At 32.6% G+C, this 9,941-nt stretch overlaps 1 protein-coding gene across 1 annotated transcript; it reads left to right on the top strand.

Annotated features, from left to right (window-relative positions):
• Positions 1-6,191: 6,191 nt before the first annotated feature.
• Positions 6,192-7,721, top strand: LOC128133239 (uncharacterized). The gene is made up of 2 exons (XM_052770369.1): positions 6,192-6,546; positions 6,771-7,721. The coding sequence occupies exons 1-2, from the start codon at positions 6,261-6,263 to the stop codon at positions 7,550-7,552; spliced, it is 1,068 nt and encodes a 355-aa protein (XP_052626329.1). The 5' UTR covers positions 6,192-6,260; the 3' UTR covers positions 7,553-7,721.
• The last annotated feature ends 2,220 nt before the right edge of the window (positions 7,722-9,941 follow it).

The raw sequence follows: 9,941 nt of genomic DNA, 5'->3' as shown, positions 1-9,941 counted from the left end.
ACATACGCACATTACACATACACACAAAAGAAATTGACAGATTTTACCTTTTCATGCATTTAACCAATAAGCTTATAAGTACCATGTAGTTTTCTTTAGAGGCTTTGAGTGGCCTAGGAACCATTCACACATACAATATTATTTCTACGTGTTATTATTTTTAATTTATGTGACAATTGTAAAATGAAATTAAAGTAAATATACAAGTGGCTTAATTATTTATTGTAGAGTACCTGAAGGAGAAGGTGAGAAGATTGAATTACAAGTTTAAAACTTGACTTGTGTTGAAGGGATATTTTTGTCATTGTTGATGAGGTATGAAACTAATTTTCTACATATTTTTAAGCCCACTAATACAATTTTCTAGAATTGTGCTTTGTGGACCAAAAGAGAAAACATTTTGTCAAATTTTAGCTCCCTATTATTATTTTTAGACTTCTAAATAGCAATCTACTTTAAAAATGATATATAAGATACAATTTTTTATTATCAAATGCAACGAACATTCAGTAGAATGCAAAACAACCACCTCGTTCACACAAACACGTATGAATGAAAAAATTAATACACATGATTTTAAAAATATACATAGATGCGCAAGATTGATCTCTGTTATAAAAAGGTATAGAAACGGACAATCTATAACTATAAGTTTATGTGTGATGAATATAATAGAAAAGTAATAAATAATTTTATAGAAATGGTCTATTTTAAATACATTCTAAATAAGTAAAATATATGGTCCCTATTTAATAAAATTTTCCAAAATGCTCCATTTTAAAGTAAAATTACAGAAATTGTCTATGTTTATAATAAATAACATACATGGTCTTTGTACATAATACACAAAAATTGTAGTTATATTTAAACAAAGAGTAAATTACATGAAATATCCTTCGGTGTAAGTGTCAAAAGGCGCGTTCAATCTCTATTTAAAAAATTAACTGAGATTGTCCCTTATATTGTAAAAAGGTCCACTCTTTGCCCCTTATAGAATAAAATGACTTTATTTTCATTTTTTATATTTTTCATTTATTTTTAATGTTTCTTAATACTTTTAACTATTAAAAAACATTTTAATTAAATTGTCGGTCCTACCTTCATCCCCATCCCATCCCACCCACATATCATATGTTGACATTTTCCCTTATGAAACGTTTCATCATTGAAAACTCTCTTTTTCTCTCTAAAGTACCACCAGGAGAACACCATCAGACTGCATTGATGCCATAAATACTCTCTGCCAGAAACTATATTCCTCTCTCTATCGATCTGAAACCTAAAAATAAACCACCATGTCCTCTTCCTCTTGATTCCCCATGTCCTCTTTCTCATCGCACACATGTGATGATGGAGGCTCCATATCTGTTGGGAATCGTCGATATGAACATCAACACCATGGATCTTAAAATCCTTTGGCAACTACACAAACTTGAAAATCCAAATCTCGATGGTGGTAAGGGCGTCTCACAGGTGGCAGCTTCGAAAAAAGTGCAAATATACGAGGTCATCATAGGGTGGTCATCGTAAGATCAGAGTTAGAGATTTGGAAAATAAGGTTCTTTCTTCCTCTTCGGTCTCCTACACCAAACCCTAGCCACCTCTTATTTTTCCGATGAGCGAGTTATAGATCGGAAAACAATCCTCGTCGATTTCAAGAAAACAGTGTTCTAGCATTCTTTCATGAATCTATAAGAAAAGGAGAAGAGAAAGATGTGGGAGTAATAGTGGGGTGGTGGTGGTCCGGAGGTGTGTTCCGATGGTGGTGGTTTAGAGTGGTGTCTTATTAGATTCAGCTAGTGGATGATATTAGGGATGTGTGATTTTAGGGTTTCTTCAAGAGTTTAAAAAAGATGGAAGAATATAGAGATTAGTAAAGGAAAGGGTGGGGTTGGTTGTGAAGTTGGGCCATATTTGTTTTTCTTTTTTATAAATTAATAACATTAAAGTAATTGCAAAAGAAATACATAAAACGAATAATAATCATTTCGTGTCTCGCAAGGTATGAAGCCCGAGAGTTTAAAGTAACGAGGGATGAAACATATATCTTTTACCCAAACCAGAGACAGTTCGAGTTAATTTTTGAAAATAAAGACTAAACATGTCTTTCGGCATCTGTACTAGGAACGATTTGTGTAATTTACTCTCAAACAATAAAATCAAAGTACATTGGTATGAATGCTAACACAATCGTTTAATGACAATTTTCTTAATTTATATATAAAAAAAATTAAAAGTGCATTTTTTAGAATTTAATAGGATATGCAAAATAAATTAAACAAATAGCATTGTACTTTTCAATAGATGATGAAAAGTTATAAGTATGCATAACACTTTTTTATTAATTCAATAAAGCTATTGCCATTTATTACATTTACAGCATGAACCACATAAATGTGATGAATAGGAATATATTTTTACACATAATTATATTGATTGCATTTAAAGTGATGTATAAAAAAAGTAGATTGCTATTGACTGCATGTAAACCGATGAATAAAAAATGAAATAAGTAACATTGTACTTTTTTAAAAAATTAAAATAAAAGCGACATTGGAAAAACTGAGACTTGGATTGAATGGTGAATTTGAGTATTAAAGCATAAAAAAAAAATCATATTTAGGTTTTTAGACTTCATACATGAATAAAAAACAAAAGATGTGCAATATCTTGATGAATCAAAATTCGACACAATATTAAAAATCCAAAAGAAAGTACCATACCTTATTTTCTTTTCATCCGTTTCTCTTAGTTTTAGTGACTGTTGGAAGTTTTGTAAATAAAATAATGAAGTAGGAGGATGTTATGATCGATCAGAATAAAGGTTTAGAAGTAGCAATCAACCGCACAAATGATTGAAAAATGTGGCAGATTACAAGATTGAGCGTATGTATTTGAAATAATTTACCCTTGTATTTTGTGATTCATTCTACTTTGAACTATAAAAGGAGAATGAAATATCCATTACTAAAAATCCTAATTTTCTGCGATTGTGGCAGATTATAGAATACTTTATAGTTTAAATTCTTGATATTCGGCACCTATTTGCTAAATATTTGCTTACTAATTTATTGGGATAATACAATAATTTCTAATTGAAAATCCTAATTTTCAGGAACGATTATGAACAAGGAGGCAAGAAATAGAGTATAGAGTTTAAGAGAAGATGCCATGTAGTAAAAAGGAGGTATAAAAATAGACATGTGACACATATAAGATTCATTTATTAGAAGATATAGATAGATTCTTTTATAAGTAATAAATTTATTCTTTACGAATATGAACAACTAATGGGTCATTTGATAGTTGATAACTATGTTAGTGCTGTCTAAGGTAGAACTTCTTACTAAGTCCGCATCTGACTAAAACCATATTGTTTGATTATATCTCTGATTGACTGTGATGAATGATGAAAAATGACCATAATATCCTTATGTTGTCTCTTGTATATATTAATATCAATTGTAGATTACATTGCTGTTTCTCATAATATATTCATACATGATCAACGTATCAGTTTCTCAATCTTTAGGTAACTTAATTTTGCAATCTTAAAAGAATTCATGAGAATGAATTGAATCAAGTCAAATAAATAGTTTAAAAAACTAAGAAGCAAACAAAATAATATAGTAGAAACAAGTCTTGACTATAATCTAAATCCATGTACGTACTAATGGATATCCATAAGCAGAAAAAAAAAGGAATAATGAATTGAATCAATAATAAAAAACATAAGACTATTGAAGCTTAGCAATTAAGCATTCTAAGAACTAAAACATGCATCAAAATGAAAGATGATCTCGATATTGAAGAAATCCAATTGATTATTCTCATAAATACTAAACCTTTCCAACAAATGGAATAGAATGAATTGAATCTCTATATCTCTATCTCTTTGGTTATAAATTTCCATGTATTCTCTTTCTTCAGCCAACAACTAATCTTTCTACAACAATAAACTATTTTAATCCTTTCCAAAATTTAATTTTGGAGGTTAATTGTGACATAGATAGTAAAATAACATCTTTAAAGAATCTACAACTATATTAATATACGAGTAGGTTCGCTTAGCTCCCGCTCTAAAGAATAGATAAATTAACAAGATCATAATCACTCCATTGTAACATATCTTAACAAGAACAAAAAATTAAAGATATTTTCATGATTAACATGCAATTTAATTCCTGAACCATACATCATTGGTTTCGTTTGGAAATATAAAACATAGAAAATGCATTGACTTCTATAAACATGTATAACCTAAATAGGCCGCTTAGTACTTGTTTTCAAAATCTATTTCATGGCTCGATTTCGCAATCGATTTCATGAATCTATTTAAGAAAAAGATGACTAGTGGTGTTGGAAGGAGAAGTTGCATGTGTATTGATGGAGAATTAGAAGGAATGAGTTACGTCCAGGGGCAATGAGAGGAAAAGGTCAAATATGTGAAAATGGTGCAAAGGAACGAGCTGGTAGCTTTTCTTTAAGAACCAAATCAAAGGATGTGGATCGAATCTGATGTGTGAACAACCCTTTTCAAACAAGCTCACCCAGCTGACCCAACCCAAGTCAGAAAAAAGGTTTAAATGGACCTTGTCAGACCAACATGAAACATACCCTAAATAATTAATTAGTTGTCTACTATTTATTACAATAAAACCAAAATAAAACTTTCTAGTTATTAAATAAATAAAATGACTTATTAAATCCATGTAATTTATTAATGTAATTATTAATTAGCTTGTGCTTACTATCTTAATGTTTGAAGATTTTTGAAAAAGATCTGCCCATTAGTGTTAGTATTTAAGAAAAAGAGTTGATGAACTATTGTACCAATTCACTTGAAACCCTAATCCGCCTCACACTTACCTGCAGAATCGCCTCCTTTATCCGTCATCTTGTGTGTTCATCAAAAGGAAGAAATGAATGTTTGCCTTGTTGATACCAAATAGAAGATTGGTTTTGATATTAAGTTTTCTACTTGAATGGATCTCCATTAGAACCTAAATGTAAAATTGTTTAAGAAAAATGAAATATCCTCAAATCTTTTGTTCCTACTAATCTTCACACTCACTAGCTCAAGACATGTGTCAAAATCAAGAAAATAGATTAAAATAAAGTATCAGTGAATTCCATATGTCATTATTTTATAGGAGTTGAAAAATAAATAGAAACAAAAGCTAGGAAGATATTTAGTTTTTCATTGTTTAAGCCCCATTGTTGGCAATTTTGTTTACATGTTTGATCCAAACGAGTCTATTTTTGGGAACTAAACATTAAAATGTTCTTTTTTTCGATGCATGTTTAGATTACTTAGGACGCAAGGATTGGCTTACTAGGAAGCCTTGCAAGGAAGTCACTAGAATCGCTACACACCGCCCCAGCTGTCACTACAGGGCTCGCTAAAAGTAAGTCGCTACCAACTTAACGCGAGAGAGAGAGAGAGAGAGAGAGAGAGAGAGAGAGAGAGAGAGAGCTTTGCTTTGATTGACTGCTCACATTTTTCAATGGAAGATGCTAAGCTTAGATTACAATAAAAAAAACTTATGTAAGGATAAAAAAAACTTACGCATTAATATGGTAGGAGTGCTACAACTATATCCAGCCTTAAGTGTAATATAACCACAAATTTTCAACAAAAACATCTTAATTCGTGAATTGTAATAAAATGAACCAAATATAAAACCGGCAAAAATCACTATTTTTATATACATATATATTTTTATCAATTGCATATTAATAGAAACATTTTTTTTTTTCGTTTTTCATTTTACAACATTGCATTTTTTAAAATTTATTTATTTATAACAATATTAACAATGCTAGCTACATTTCAGTGGAATTTTCAAAATATAATATCTTAATAAAAAATAATAGAATACTTTTGAAATAAAAAAAATTAAAATAAAATATTATAATACAAATGAGTTAAGTCACTTGTTATGTTGCATCAAGAAAACAGTATGAATTTGATATATTAGTTCATCAATGATTCTAATAATTCTTTTTGCTTGACATCTAAACTTAACCCAAACATTTCTGTTGAAATTAAAATTTGGTGATATAACATTATTGACTTCAGAAAATTTCAACGCCAAACTTGCCAAACACAACTTGCAACACTTCAATATTTATTTTAAGAGTTAGCTGCAAACTCACTATGTAGACTACTCATATATACGAGCTTGGGGATCAACTATCTCATCTATCTCTTGTGCCATTTCATATCTTCCTTTGCAATTACAAATATAAAATAAAAGATGACGATGTTGGGTGTTAAGACCCTAGTGATAATTTTATTTTTACAGGCAATGTTTGTGTCGATGGTGACTGAAGCTGCATCTGCTAATAAGGTAAAACGTGTTAAACCTCCAAAGCCTGTGAAACCCGTTCAGGAGATTTTAACTTGCAAAAGCCGAAAAAGCAGATGTTTCATGAAGCGCATCAAGTGCCCCGTAGAATGCCCCAAGGTTAAACCAAAGAACCCTAAAGACAAAGCATGTTTTCTTGATTGTTATTCACCCAAATGCGAGGCCGTGTGTAAATGTAAGAAAAAGAACCCCCCATCAAAATTACAAAATTTATAACATTTATCATTTTTATTGTTCTAATATTGTTCATCTATGGGCAGTTATAAGTGAAATACGTGAACAAAATGAGCAAATACCATCGAAAAAACATACATGCATGAAAATATATATAGTTTAACCGATTAAAAAAAAATCTAGTAGTTCAACTGATTAATCATTAATTTGTCTACATGTTGATAGCACGTAAGCCAAACTGCAATGGACCTGGAGCTGCATGCTACGACCCACGATTCATTGGTGGTGATGGAATTGTATTCTATTTTCATGGAAAAAGCAACGAGCATTTTAGTTTGATATCTGATACCGATCTCCAAATCAACGCACGTTTTATTGGACTTCGACCTGAAGGTAGAACTCGTGACTATACATGGATCCAAGCATTAGGATTGAAGTTTGGCCATCACAATTTCACTCTTGAAGCGACAAGGACCCAAAAATGGGATGATGATGTTGATCACCTAAAGTTATCATATGATGGGAAGGAATTGTTCATTCCAGAAGGCCATTCCTCCGAGTGGAATTCCCCAGAAGGCGATGTACAAGTTGAAAGGACTGCAACAAGCAATAGTGTAACTGTCACCATACCAGATCATGCTGAGATATCTGTTAATGTGATTCCAGTATCAGAAGAAGACAGCAAGATACATAATTATCAGATTCCAACAAATGATAGCTTTGCTCACTTGGAAGTACAGTTTCGATTCTTTGGTTTATCATCTAAAGTTGAAGGGATTCTTGGTAGAACTTATCGTCCTGATTTTGAAAATCCAGCAAAACAAGGAGTGGCAATGCCTGTGGTGGGTGGTGATGATAAGTACAAGACTAGTTCGCTCCTTGCGGCTGATTGTGCCCTCTGCGTGTTCTCTCCAAATGAAATCAAGGATGAACATGGCTCGCCAATAATGAAGTTTGGCATGCTAGACTGTACGGGTGGAGGAAATGGAATTACATGTAAGAAATAAGTACTTTCACATATTACTTGATCATGTCTCTTGAATGTTTTTCATATATATGCATGTTACTATTAATTTGTGCTCAAGATGTCTTATTTTCTGTTTTCTATTTCTATTTTTTCTTCTACTTTGTACTGGGCGATAGTGCCTATAAATAAATTAATCATTCATTTTTTTATACTTGTGTATTTAATTTGTTTAGGTTTCTTAATATGTTGGTCATAAATAAACTTAAGGGTGTAGAGTGCTTCCTTTCCAACTCATTTAATCTACTATCAAATTAGTTTCATACCGGTTTTTCTCTCATTTTTTTGTTCATCTTTTCCGAACCAAAACATATGAATTTTATATTTCCAGCACATTGAACTCACTCAATTTTTAAATTTAAAATAAACACAAACTAATAAAAATTATACAAAACTAATTTACAAAATATTAAAATATACAAATTCATTTAAAAGCGTACAAAATTATTTTGATACAAGTCTTAAAACAAGAAGTAAAAGTAATTAATGTATAGGGGATTAAATGATTGAACGAGTTAAGTAACCTGCATATTACCCCACAAGCTTTGACCTGCTGGTGAGGGAATCACATCTTGGAGATACCGGCGATACGTCCTTCTCATTTGTAACATACAGATTCTTGGAGATATTTAAATTAATGTATTTTGGATTTTGGGCGGTACCACATTGTGGTGAAGGCAACCCACGACGTGGTGATGGTCGTTATCCCGTGGATTTTAAATGGCCGCCACGGCATAGCAGCCTTCGGCCATGGTGTGGCAGCTGTTTAATGAGAAACCCTAATATACGGGGGTTTGGTCCTTATTTAAGGGAATGTGATGGTTACGGTTGCTCACGGCCAACCTCCATCACACTCTTTCAACCTCCAAGCAAACCCTAACCTCCATTTTTACTCTCTAAGGTTTTTGTGTTGATTTTTTTTGGGGATTTTAAGAAGGAGGTGACTTCTAGACTTGAATTCAACAAACAACTCTTCTCACCATCTTATTATACATCTTCTAGGCTCTTGTAAGTCCCCAAGTTCCAAGATTTTTGATTATAGAGTGCTAGATCTTACATTTTGTCCTATTTTCTTCTTGATCTTGTTAAATGGAATGGAGAAATTTCATAAAGGTTGCAACTTTATGAATCCCTGGATCATTTGGAGTAGTTCATGGTTTGGATCTGAAGTTTGGTGTTTGGTTTCTGCCATGCATAAGATTTGGGTCATAAAACCCATTTTGACCTAAGTTGAGTCCAAGACTTGCATTGGACATGCAAGTCTATAAAGCATCAATCTTTAGGATGGTTTTGGTGTTATAAGCTCTTCAGGAGCAAATGAGCTTGTGGCTTAAGGGATTAAGTGCTTCATGATTAAGTCCTAGTCATTTTCAGCCTTTTTGGATCTAAGACTTAAGAATCTAGACCTTTTGGTGGATCTCATGGCATAAAGGTGGAAAATTTACCCATTTGTACTTTAGAAATGAGCAGATCTGGACTTTGGAACCGTTGGAATTAGAGGATTCGACTTACTCATTAGGATGTTTTGGATCCAGTTCCCACGGCGTACGTGGCCTAGGCTTCCACAACATAACGATCGGGGGAAACGTGTCTATTTTGTCATTTGAAGGGCATGACGTGACGACCAAGGATGTCCACGACGTGGAGGATCAACCTTGGCCGTTGATTTTGACTTTTGACTTTGTTTTGGCTGAGTTTCACCTAGAGGTATTTTGGGTATTTTGAATTATAGTTAAGTTTGTTCATTGTCATTAGATAGGTGTCCGGTTGAGCTGATTTTTAGAGCAGAGTCCCATTTAGCTATTTTTTCGTCTGTCTGTGAGGTGAGTCTTTTTACCACCTTAAGTGGGTCTAAGGAACCAAGGCCGACCCACTTTATTGTTTGAGTAGAATGTATTGTATGACTTTGACTGATGTGATTGCATGATTAATGTATGGAGCTAATCTGTGCTCGGAGTCATTATGGACTCAGGGTTGATACGGACCTAGGGGTTGATATGGACCTGACACGCCCATGTGTTGTTATATTATGTGTATGTTGCATGAGATGTTCTCTTACAAAAGGGAAGGGCCCCACATGTTCGCAACGCATCCACCCATGTTCTGCATTTTCTCTAGGATTTGGATTTGTACTCTGATGATTTGTCTCATTTGGCATACTTTGTTGAGTTTTTTTTATGAACTTGATGGTTTTCAATTAAATTAAAAATGAAATTTTATCCATGTTTTTGGGAGGTTACATCATTCCACTATGACTTTGTTCTCCCTAATAGATGACATATGTGAGTGTATGAGGTCTACCACCATGTAAGTGAAAGGGAAATGATTGTTCTATTTAAGTATGACATCCAGTTTTAGGGTGTTTCTAATTT

This window comes from Lactuca sativa, chromosome 4 (assembly GCF_002870075.4).
Source record: "Lactuca sativa cultivar Salinas chromosome 4, Lsat_Salinas_v11, whole genome shotgun sequence".
NCBI classification, from domain to species: Eukaryota; Viridiplantae; Streptophyta; class Magnoliopsida; order Asterales; family Asteraceae; genus Lactuca; species Lactuca sativa.
Note: the sequence above shows the minus strand (reverse complement) of the source record. Positions and strands in the feature narration are given on the sequence as shown.